Source organism: Xenopus tropicalis, chromosome 10 (genome assembly GCF_000004195.4).
Source record: "Xenopus tropicalis strain Nigerian chromosome 10, UCB_Xtro_10.0, whole genome shotgun sequence".
Classification (NCBI taxonomy): Eukaryota; Metazoa; Chordata; class Amphibia; order Anura; family Pipidae; genus Xenopus; species Xenopus tropicalis.
The window spans coordinates 16960639-16972806 of NC_030686.2; the positions used below are offsets into that span (position 1 = coordinate 16960639).

Genomic DNA, 12168 nt, shown 5'->3' on the forward strand with positions numbered 1-12168 from the left:
GCCCAGCATGAGTACACAAAAATGAAAAAGAATAAATATGGAATTGTTCAGAGGCATCAATTTTAGCTACACCCATGACTAGGAGCAGTATCTTCATTCTGCTGTGATGTGTCAATGTTTAATAGTGAGAGGTATCTGAAGCAAATATTAGTTCCCCAGCACTTAGTCACAAGAAGTGGTTAAAGGACAAGTTTTGTCTCCCAAATTTACTGCAGTGTAGGAGGTTTGGAGATTTACATTTTGGCCCTGGGATTAGGTCACACCCCATGTGTTGCAGTTACACAGAACACAGCTCCTATTATATCATGAGTGACCGCAGAGCTGACCCTCAAGGGAGCCGTCTGCTGTAATCTAGGGGATAGAGGGAAGAGAAAGAAAGAGAGGGGTCAAGAGCTCTTTGCGCTGTAATGCATTTAATAATTCCAGCAATTATTAACACTTCTGGCTCTGCAGCTCTAGAGTGAAGCTAAGCCACACGTGGAACTGTAAAATCCCTATTATGCAGCACCCTAGGGTGCCTAGTTAAAGACTGATATCATATCTTAACAATAATATCAATGTAATTGCTTCTAATCAGAAAACATGTTACACATTAATCTGTTAGCATAAAAGTGGGGAAATGAAAAAAAAAAACAATTAAAAACATTACATTAAAAATGGCAAAATATTAAAATTTAATTGAGAAAAGTCACTTTTTATGATGTTCGATTTGAAACTTTCCCTTTTAATAACAGTGTAAATGAGGAGGAACAGCCCACCTTTGAGTAACTTTTACCCCATATGTAATAAAAGGCACCAAGTTTGCCCAGGAGCAGTAACCCACAACAACCAGCTAACAGCAGGCGCCATTTACTAGTCACCTATTTAAAAGCAAACATCGTGTTGGTTGCTATGGGTTACGGCTCCTGGGCAAATTTAGTGCTTTCTATTACATAACCCCCTACCTTTGCCCAGCAGAAGTAACCCATAGCAACCAATAAGATGTTTGCTTTTATACAGGTGACCAGTAAATTCAACCTTCTGATGGCCATGGCCAAACTTAGTGCCTTTTACTACATAACCCCTTATGTAAACAGTACTATTTTCAGACAATTTGCAATTGGTATTCATTTTTTTTTTCTATTTGTGTTTTTTTTTTATTCATTTTACTTTTTCTTCAGCCGTTATCTGGTTGCTAGGGTCTGAATTATCATAGCAATCAAAGAGTGGTTTTAATAAGAGACTGGAATATAAATATGAGTGGGTCTGAACAGTTAAAATTATAGCCTCACACAGCAATTGTTTTTGGTTGCTGGGGGTCAGTGACCCCTATTTGAAAGCTGGAAAGAGGCAGAAGATGAAAATTCAACTGTAAAAAATAAAGACCATTTGAAAAGATGCTTAGAATAGGCCATACTATAACATACTTAAAGTTACATTTTACAAACATATAATACATAAATACAGGGATCTCTTGTCACAGAAAGGAATAGGGCGTTATATCCAGCTTGTGTCAAAATGAACGAGTTAATAAAAAGTGGCCAATGTATGTATATCTTTATTTATAAAGCGCTACTTATGTACGCAGCGCTGTACAGTAGAATACATTAATACAAACAGGGGGTTATTAAGATAATTAAGGCCATTGTAATGATATTGGTCCCTTTAGGTGCTAACTCCCTAAACTTGCCATAGCTGCCATAGTGCTGAGTGGCAGGAGCCTGGGTGCAATTCCTCTATTTGCTCCTTAAGACTTTAGGCAAGTTTTAAGGCAATGAATTTGGGGAGGTTTGGCTTCAGCTTCCACGTGGACTGGAAACAGTTTCCTCTAAGCTGTTTTCTATCAGCTGAAGCAGCAACCACAACCACTTCATGACATAATCTGGGAACATTAGAACTTTCTCTGATAAGAATCAGCCCTAAAAAGAGATAGTAATATATAATATTTCCCCTTGAAAATGGGGCAGTGAGTGTGGGAGGGGTTGGAACACACCTTTTTAGTAATTGTATATTTATTGGGATGTTTTATTGTGGCCATTTGTATCTTGAGAAAGGCACTAGGCCAGAGCCGAAACGTCAATCAGATGGCAATATTGAAATAAAGACTCAGTTTTTAAGCTAAGACCCTGGAGTGCGCTTACTATTCCTTGAATATATGATATATCCCAAGCTGCACCTGGGCACTATTCTACAGCGGTTGATGATGAAGATTGGAGTGCGGATCATTTTGTTGATATATATATATATATATATATATAGATATATATAAGAGAACAAAATGTTAATACACTGGGGGTGCCATTTTGTTGGACGCCCCCCAGTGAAGCCACATGGGCAGTGCAAGGACAAAAAGTAATGCTCCACCCACTCATCACCGGGAAACCCCCCTCCTACTTGCGTGCAACTAATCCGCCAGCTTCCTTTTCCCCCTGCGCGGAAGCTAATCCACATCTACTTCTGCCCCTTCTTGCCTACAAGACCCACAAGGACTCAGCTGTGTAGGCCTGCAGAAGAGTTACATGCCTAGTGCCCCCCACCATTATGCCCTAGCAGGCAGGACTGGCAATCTGTGGATTCTGGCAGCCAGGCCAGAGGAGCTGCTGTAAGATGCAAACATTGACAGTCACTAATTTATTGGCCTGGCTGTGTAGGCCTCTGTGTACTTGAAGTGCCAGGGCTTATTTTGAATCCTCGTCCAGGCCCGGTTGCTAGGTGGATGACCTCAGCAACCAAGTAATTTTAATTTCAAGCTAGAGAGGGGCAGAATAAAAATGCAATGAACAGAAAATCACAAAGAATGATAGCAGAATATTAGTGTCAGAGCTGAAGAAGTAAAATCATTGAGGCGCAGGGATTGAACAGACTCCAGTGTTTGCCAGGAAATAACTCAGTGCTTTGAGTGCCTCAATGCTCATCTCCGAGCAAATGGGCGGGGAGAGGTGGCCAAAATCTGGGACCCTTTTTAAGAGCCCAGGCTGAACAACCCAATGAAATGTTAAGAAGTTATAATAATAATAATAATGTTATTAAACACTTGAACATAAAATAAATAAATAAAAAGTGTCTTTGTCATCAGCTGAAAAAAAATGGGCAAGATTCTAAGAGCTGATGCTCAGCATGGGCAATAGTGTGGGAGTGTGGCCTCTGTATTGTGTATAATAATCTCTTCTCTGCATGTGAAAGGTAGCGAGTATAAGAACAAACAACACTTCATGTGTGCTGTTTAACAAACAAAACAAATATATGAACTTACATAACTCATTAAGCACATCATGGTCAGATAACCCAGTGGCACTATAAAGGTGGCCATACACACTAAGATCCGCTCAATTGGCAAGGTTTCCAAGCGAGCAGATCTTTTCCCGATATCCCCACCTATGCCCAAGGCCAAACGACCGAATTAGAACAGCGGGTATAGGAACCAGTCGCTTTGATGGCCGCATCAACGAACAGATGAGGTCCCTGATCCGACAACAATTTCAGGCCATATATCGATCAGACAGGCCCGTCATTAGTGTCCCAGTCGGACAGGCCCATTGATATTGGCAGCTAGAATCGGCCCGTGTATGGCCACCTTAAAGATCCACACTCACACAGAGCAGTGCCATTTGCCCATCCAAGGGTTAATTGTCCAGTGATTCTAAGCCTTTTGTATGGCCACCATAACCAAATATACCGATCTCAACCTCATATAACCTCATGCACTGCCAAATTAGTTCTTCCCCAGAGGACCCCCTGGTCTATGAAAATGTTTCCTTTCATAGAGCTGCTAATATTAATACACAGCCCCATACATAGTAGTAGTTTATGCTTGGGGAACAGGGCAATATGGTGGTGCAGTGATTAGCACTGCCCTAGTTTCCTCCCACACTCCAAAAACATACAGAAAGGTTAACTGGATCCTAATACTACTGGCCTTACTATGTGTGCATGTCCTCTGTAAAGCCCTGAGGAGTATGTTAGTGCTATATAAAGGATAATAATAAAAATAAAAAGTGGCTTGAGCTGTCATTCTGTTTTCCCTGCTTAGATAAAATAAAATATATCCTCTCCCAACAGTGCTCTGTAGTGACTAACATTGCAAAACATGGTAGAATATTTGGTGTTACAAACCAATAAACACCATCTAAAACTTAGAGGGTATAGAATGCCTTTTACTTAGCAGAAACACACAACAGAAATGGGACCCATTATTCAGAATACTCTGGACTTCTGGATAAGGGGTCTTTCCGTTATTTGGATCTCCATACCTTATGTTAAAAACATTAAATAAACCCAATAGGATTGTTTTGCCCCCAATAAGGATTAATCATATCTTGATTTGGTTCATGTACAAGGTACTGTTTTATTATTACAAAGAAAAAGGAAATCAGTTTTAAAAATCTGAATTATTTGATTAAAATGGAGCTTATGGGAGACAGCCTTCCTGGAATTCAAAGCTTTCTGGATAACACAGCCCATACCTGTTCTAAAATAATTTTGTTTTTAAAATCTATAACTGGAAAATAGAATTTTTCCGTGACTGATGTATGATCTCTATAAAGCACTTCAGAAACATGTCAGTGCTATATAAATACCAGAAAAGAACACAATATGGCCAGGGCCACACTGGAGATATATATACCTCGGGCCCAGGAATATATCTACATATCTTCATACAGGTGACCAGTTATGGATGGATAGGTGAGCCTGAAAGTAATGTCACAGGAAGGCTCACTGCTATAGGCTGCACTATAAGGTGTTCTGATGATAATGCACATTGCTGTAATTAAAGCCCAGGGAGATGCCTATGGACCTATCTTCAAGTCATTTACCAGCAGCTTCATGGGAGTTACAGGTCTGGTAGGGCACACAATGAAGAAATGCCAGTGCCTGCAATCTGAAAGTGTTTGGCATAGGGAATGAGGCACCAACTTCACTTCTGCTGCACTCAAGCCCACCGATTAATAAAGGTCCATTCCTCCTTCAACATGTGAATACATATGTGCTTGTAGTCACAGCAAGAAGATCTTGAAAATCCAGATATTAAACCAGGGATTTTCAAGATGGCCAAGCAACTTATGTTATGTGCATGTTGTCCAGACAATGCCGATAGCTATGTACCATGAATACAGGTCGGTTCATCAACCATACAGGTTTGATAATATCATCTGTTGATGCGCCATGTTGAACAGTGAATGGTGCATAGGCAGATAAGGAGACTTAGGCCAGAAAATGTGGTCATGCTGTGCCAACAGCTCATATTCTGCAGGATCTGCCAGTGTGTGGCCACTTTTAATCCTTTCTGTCTCATTTCCCAACAGTCTGTATGGAGTGGCTTAGTGCCTTGCCTCCATATAGACAATTTCCAATCACACTCATAGGGCAAACAGAACAAACAAAAACTTATTTTTTAAAGTTTTTCCAACAAAGTTTAGATATTTTTTGTTAATCTGCCCAATAATCAGATTTGTAACAAACTTTTAGGAATGCCGTGGCCCTTAGACATACTGGAAATAACTAAAAGTTACACAAAGCCTGTGCTGTTATTGGATAGCTCTGACTGTCCCCAATGCCAGATAGCAGGACAGTGGGGCCCCTCCATTTGGCAGGCTGCAAGGGTGGTTCACTGTTTTGTAGAACCCCCCCCCCTTCTAAATTTTTTTTCCCCCTGATGTCTGAGTTTCTGGTACACCTCCCCCATTCTAACATGAAACTGTCCAATTCACATCTGCTTCTACTCAAATCAGAAAAGTCTCACTCTCTTATTTTCCCTTATATCGCTCCTCTCTGTCTCTTCGCTAGGCTGCCTCTCTGCCACCCTAAATATTCCTGTTTGTGTCACTTTATATTGAGAGATGCAGAGGAAGCGCTTTGCCTTAGAAACCATCAAGTCACACATCTTTTTAAAGAACAATGAAATAAATTAACATTCCCAAACACAAGTGGAGCATGCAGAGGGCACGAGATGCCGGGGAGCCCCCAGCTGGGCTGGCATAGAGGCATAAGCCCACAACGGGTTATGACTTACCTCCAATGGGACTAGTAAGTTGCAAATCAGAGGCAAAAACCAAGCAGCAGCATTGGATAAGGAGGCAGATCCAGTGGAAGGCAGCTAGATGCCTGCTGCAGCAATGCATTCTAATACTAACCTACAGGGCTGCTGCAGAAGGATGGAGGGGTGAAACGGCACAGATGACTGGGGAAAAAAGGAGGAGGGAAATCTGGGAGGGGAAAGGGAGTAGATGAAAAGGTCTTGTATGTCTGGGCTTGTGTGACTGTTAAAGCAAATGGGCTGGATCAGACATTACGCAAACAAGTGGGAAAAACTGGGGGAAGATTGAAAAAAAAAAAAGTTTTAGTGACTCCTTACCAGCCTCCTTCTCCCTCCCTGCCCCTGTGCCAAAATAATGCCCAGTTATACGCAAGATGAAAAGAACTCATGATGCAATTACTATAAGCACATGTTAAATGTTTTGTGCTCTCTTTAAGTTTGTTTATGGTGAATAATGTTTCCATGTACAGCAGTCCTGTGTAACGTGGCTTGGTGATGAGCCCTGCTGCCTCGCATTGCTGAGGTTGGATTCTGCAAGTCGTGTGAATGTTACCACTGTGTCTGAGCAGGTTGCTTCCTGCTATAGATACACATGGACATTCAGAGTAAATAAAAGGTGAGGATGGAGTTAAAGAAACAGGAAGACTTCATTCCCCTTTAAACCACTTTCATAACCATAGTAGTTAACCATTGATCAGTAATAAAATATGTTTTTGACTCTATTCTTTTTTATGGCTGTTTGTATTATGCAGATCCATAATGACTCTTCCAGGTGCAGCCTGAGAAGATCAGGGAGATTGAATGACTTTCCAAAACCCACTACTGGATCCAAAATGAACTCCTATAAATCACAGTTTAGCTTCTTTACACTGTATTTTAAGAATGTACAAAAAAAAAATCCCAGTATCCCTTGCCAACAGTAGATTTTATAAACGATAGCTTGAGGCGGCAGGGGGTGATTGTTGGTGCTGTTGAGCTGTCTGTAAAGGTCCCCATACATCTTAAGATCGCCAAGCGAGCGGATCTTCTCCCTATATCCCCCACCTACGGGCCAAACGATCGAATTATAATGACGGGTATAGGCAAAGTTGGTTCGGGGACCGATCCGACTAGATTTTTAAACCTGCCCGATTGAGATCTGGCCGATTTCAAGCCAGATATCCAGGGCCGGAACTAGGGGTAGGCAGAAGAGGCAGCTGCCTAGGGCACAACGATTGAGGGGCGCCAGGCAGGAGCCTCTCCTGCCTACCCCTAGTGCTACGTTGTCATTGCCTCCGCCGTCATTAGCGGCGGAGGCAATGACCGATCTAATCGCGAGGTGGGCGGAGTTGGCCGACCGGGTTGCCTAGGGCGCCCGGTCGGCTTGGCCCGCCCCTGCAGATATCGGTCGGGCAGTCCCGTCAGTAGTGCCCATACACGGGCCGATTAGCTGCCGGATTAGTCTAAGGGACCGATATCGGCAGCTAGAATCGACCCATGTATGGGGACCTTAATGGTCCCTGTGTACTATTAGCCTAATACTGTGTATGATAGGGTGCTGAATATAACATGTTTGATGGTAGGGTGATGGCATGCAGCAGGTTAACTACAGAGGATGCAGACAGGGGTTACCAGGACTGCAGAGACACTAATTAATGAGCAAAGGGTTGGGAGCAGCGGTGCTCATTATTTCACCAACGTCATCTACTGATGGAGAAACACAATTTGTGGTTATACTGAAGGCTGTCCAGCCTCGCTTTACGGCAATGGTTGTGTATACATGGTGAGGAACAGAGAACATTTCGAAGACAACACAATCACTGCCCCTTTTTCTAAACGTGTTTTTTATGTTTACTACACTTTTGCCATAAGAGGTCTGTTAAACAAATTGTAAACTGACACTTCTGAATAAATTGTAGCACTGGACTCCTCAAGTAACATTTAATCGAGAAATAGCACAGCGCTCAGCATAATATCTCTTGTATGTGGTGCTCAGTTGGAAGGAGTAGCTAAATCCCAAACATGACATATGTCCAAAAAATCCAGGGCACCTGGGTTTCTCACACTTACACATTAATTTCCACATAGAAAAAGCTGACATTTTTGAGCAACACTGTCCCCCCCCCAAAAGCAAACATTGCTAATCCAAAATCAGACTTAAAAACCCACAAACTACACCCCTCCCACCCCACAGAATGACAAACCTAAAAATCTATGCCTTATAGCTCTATGGCTCTAACCAGCCATCAACAGGTTTAGCCTTAAATAAAAAGTTTTAACTAAGCCACCCCTCTGCTTGCCTGTTTGGACCTCTATTACTGACAGAACAAAAGTCCTACAGCCCCCTAAATCTGGTGGTGAGCAACCCTTCTTGGTCTTTATGGAAAGTGTAGGTAGCCTTTTCACTTGCAGATCTATATGAAGCTTTGCCTCAGAAAGCTTCCCTATACTTCGTGCAACTTCGCAGGCGTTAATTTGCAACAACTATGCTTAATTTATAAAAATGCTCATTTTTGCTGCGGCTAGAGAATACTGGCAAATTTTCATTAGGGAATTTTTGCCAGCGAATACTTTTCTCTAGTGGCACTATCTTTAAGTGAAAATTCACTAGCGTATATCAGCTTGTGTTAATTGAAAACAGTGGCTATATACAGGACAGATATGTGTATTTATAAATGATGTTGCGGAACTTGGTAAAAGTACCCAATTTTTTTTTTTTTTTTTTAAATGTCCATGAAACCAAAAGGAAGACTAACTCTCTTATCAGCTGCAGTTAGAACAAAGTCAGACGCAGAAAAACATTATTGTTATATAAGCTATTTCTAACAAACTGCAAAACGGGTTGAAATTTCTGAGTGTATTAATACCTAGACAAACAGTATACACATGTTTATGACTTTAATTAACCACAAACAATTAACAGGTTATTAGTAACAGATTATTATTTATTTGGAATCATTTGATCATTTCATTTCAAAAAACAAATCTTTGTGGGAGGCTGCCAGTCAGCATGTGTGAAATGCACAGTAACAATACAGGTGGAATTGGTGGAAAATAGGTTTTACATTAACAACTTATATATAGAATAATACTGTAAATAAGAAAGTTTTTGACGCCGGATATGAGTTTTTTGGGGGAAAGCAGGATTTGCTTTCATTGATACAATTACTTTACATATCTAAATTAATCACTTTGGCAGCTAGAAGCTGGTAAAATGGATTTGAGCGAAATGTGGAAGGAAGAGAAAAGTTCGCCCACTAGTAAAATACCGAATTTGCAAAGAGGCGCCAAGTTTTGCTAGCGCTAAGCTTCTTTGCTATCGAAAAGTCGTCAGGGCCTGTTAATAAATAGTCTTTTTGTTGACAATTCTCCCTTTAGTAAATGTGCCCCTATGAGCCAAAATATATAGGGAGTGAAGGCAGAATGATACTCAGAGAACACAGTACATTGCAGTGATATAAACAGTAGGAAAGTAGGAAATGCAAATTCCTGAGATCTGGCAGGGGGGTGTGAAGTGACCATTTGGCACAAACAATCTCTTTGATGTATTAAATGTAGTGTTCTGGCATGGGATACATGAACATGAAAGTCCCAAACCTGTAATTACACTGATAAAGCCACACAAAAAGGCTGTCCTTCTTTCAGCTCACACTCCATATGATTTAAGATTGTCACAGAGGGAGATAAGTAGAAATAAGTATTATTACTTTCTATGGGCAAAGGTACCACTATCTCCCTATGAATAAACAAACCCCCTTTGAAGAGAGGTACAACTGGCAGCTACTAATCTCCCTGTCTGACATAAGGTTTGGCTTCAAGAACCCAACATTTGCAACCCAACATCAGGACTGTTTATTTCACTGAAATATGTCATTGCTTGTTCATAACATCAGGTCACCGTGATATAGATCTAGGAGGAACCAGAAAGGCATAAACTCAAATCTTGCCCCTACTGGCCTTTAGGCTGGGTCCCCTTAATTACGCTGGACCCTTTAGGGTGAAGACACATGGGGCAGTTAGTCGCAGCGACTTTTAAGTAAATCACAGTGACTAATCGCTTTTGCCTATTCCCTGTGCAGATTAGTCGCCAACTAATCGCCCTTAGGAAGTCAACTCCACCGAACCCTCAAGCTAGCCATACAATGGCAGATTTAAGATGCCAAATTTCTCCCCATACTTGTGTTTGTTTCCTCTGGATGCACCAGTTTCCTTCCAAACTCAAAATAAAGGTTAACTGGCTCCTGATTAAAGGAATTGTTTAGTTTAAGTTAACTTTTAGAATCAAGTAGAGTGAAATATTTACATTTACATTCTAGCCGGTGGGATGGCATTGCGGGGAGATTAAGTCGCCCGCGACAACGAAGATTTGTTGCACGGCGTCTAATCTCCCCGTGTGTCACTGCCCTTAAAGGGATGCTGGCACCTAAACTGTTTTTAAATATATCATAACATTGTCTTTGTATGAACTTTATAATGTTGCCATAAAAATTCTTCCTGATGCATTTCCATTCCCTTTCTGACCCCCCATGTTCCTCTATGAGGAGGCTGCCATATTTGTGCAGCAGTAGGCCATTAGCTTTAGAAGCTATAACTAATAGGCTGATAAGGGACAGTCAGGTTGGCAAAACAGTCAGGTTTAGGAACTTCATGTAACAATTACTTACAAAAGCAAACCTTTCCATGAAAAATGATTAACATGACCTATACATAACTTTTTATGTACATTAATATTTTGAAAATATTTTTTTTTTGTGTCAGTATCACTTTAATCTGTGCTCCAGCTGGTTTTGTTCTCTTCAGCTGTTGGTAAAATGTACATTGTTAATCCCATGTTTATTCCATGTCTGTGTATGCACTCACTGTCTTTCCCACACTGTAGTTTTGAGACTCTCCTTCTGCTCCAACTAATTCTTTCAGTAATGCATAGAATCCTTTATTGGAGTGTCTGTGCATTTGGGTGTCCATGTGTACATGAGCGCTGTTACATGGGCCTAGGAGAAGTAATTTGGCTGCTACCCAAAACATATGTTAGATTTGCAGTGTTCGGTATTACCCGAAACACAAATACATTGGATTACCATGGAGAAAAAACAAATGACTTGGTCATTTCATGGTAATTACTTTACTGTTGCTCAGCATCCATAATATACAGAGGCACGGCGCATTATTGAGACACAGGTTGTAGTAAGGCTGCCACCTCATTCAACTGAAACTGAATACGTATTTTATCTACAGTCTGCATTCCTGAACCAGATGCTTGATGCACCCTGCAAAGCTTTCTGAGCAGCCATGCAGTATATTATATAAAGTACCAATTATCCATTAAGCAGGCAGATATTTTTTTTTATAAATGATGGCCATACAAGCTCAAGATTTTTACCACACTTCACAACTATCTGACCATGTATGGCCAGTCCTTAGGCCCAACAAGCAGATAAAGTTGCCATTCCGGAGGGTGGGCCCTATTGGTCCTAACCTAGGCATATGTAACTATCATGTAAACATGTACTACTGCACTATAATACTATAACAGTTAGTTTTTTATATAGCACTGCAAGGCATAGACACAAAGTGCTAGGAGTTTCGATGCACAGTTGGAATGAGGTCCCTCTCCCAAAGAGCTTACAATCTATGAGGAAGAGAAGACAGACAGAAACAAAACAGGGAGGGAAAATGTACTAACATACTATATCTATAATAACACATAACTGGTTGTGGCTGGGTGTGGCCAGGACAATTTGGAGGCGTGGCCTACATATCTACAAGTTTTATTATTTATAAATGTATGATAATATCTTAAGGGCTACTTGCCCTAGGCAATTATCTATCCGCAGAGTTGCCACCTTGATTCCATATTACTGCCACATATGAAACTCAATTGCTTATTATTAATTAGGGTTGCCACCCGGCTGACATTTCACTTGCAGAGCCTTTACCAACAATGTAATATATCCCATGGCTTTATATATATATGTATGTATATATATATATATATATATATATATATATATATATATATAAAACCAAGATAGTCTGCATCATAATTATTGTAAAGCATCAGTGGCTTTTGTATACATAAGGGTTGTAACTAGGGGTAAGCAGAAGGGGCACTTGTCTAGGGCACAACAGTGAGGGGGATGTCCCTAGCCTGGTCACCAATGTGCACGTACACAAGC

The 12168-nt window shown here is 40.9% G+C and overlaps 1 protein-coding gene across 1 annotated transcript in view; it reads right to left on the minus strand.

Moving 5' to 3' along the window:
- The window catches only part of mrc2 (mannose receptor C type 2), a 40091-nt gene extending 33969 nt beyond the window's left edge, over positions 1–6122 (minus strand). Inside the window, 1 exon segment of the mRNA NM_001097247.1 lies at positions 5990–6122. Within this exon segment, the coding sequence (NP_001090716.1) occupies positions 5990–6098 (109 nt within the window). The 5' untranslated portion in view covers positions 6099–6122.
- Between the last annotated feature and the right edge of the window lie 6046 nt (positions 6123–12168).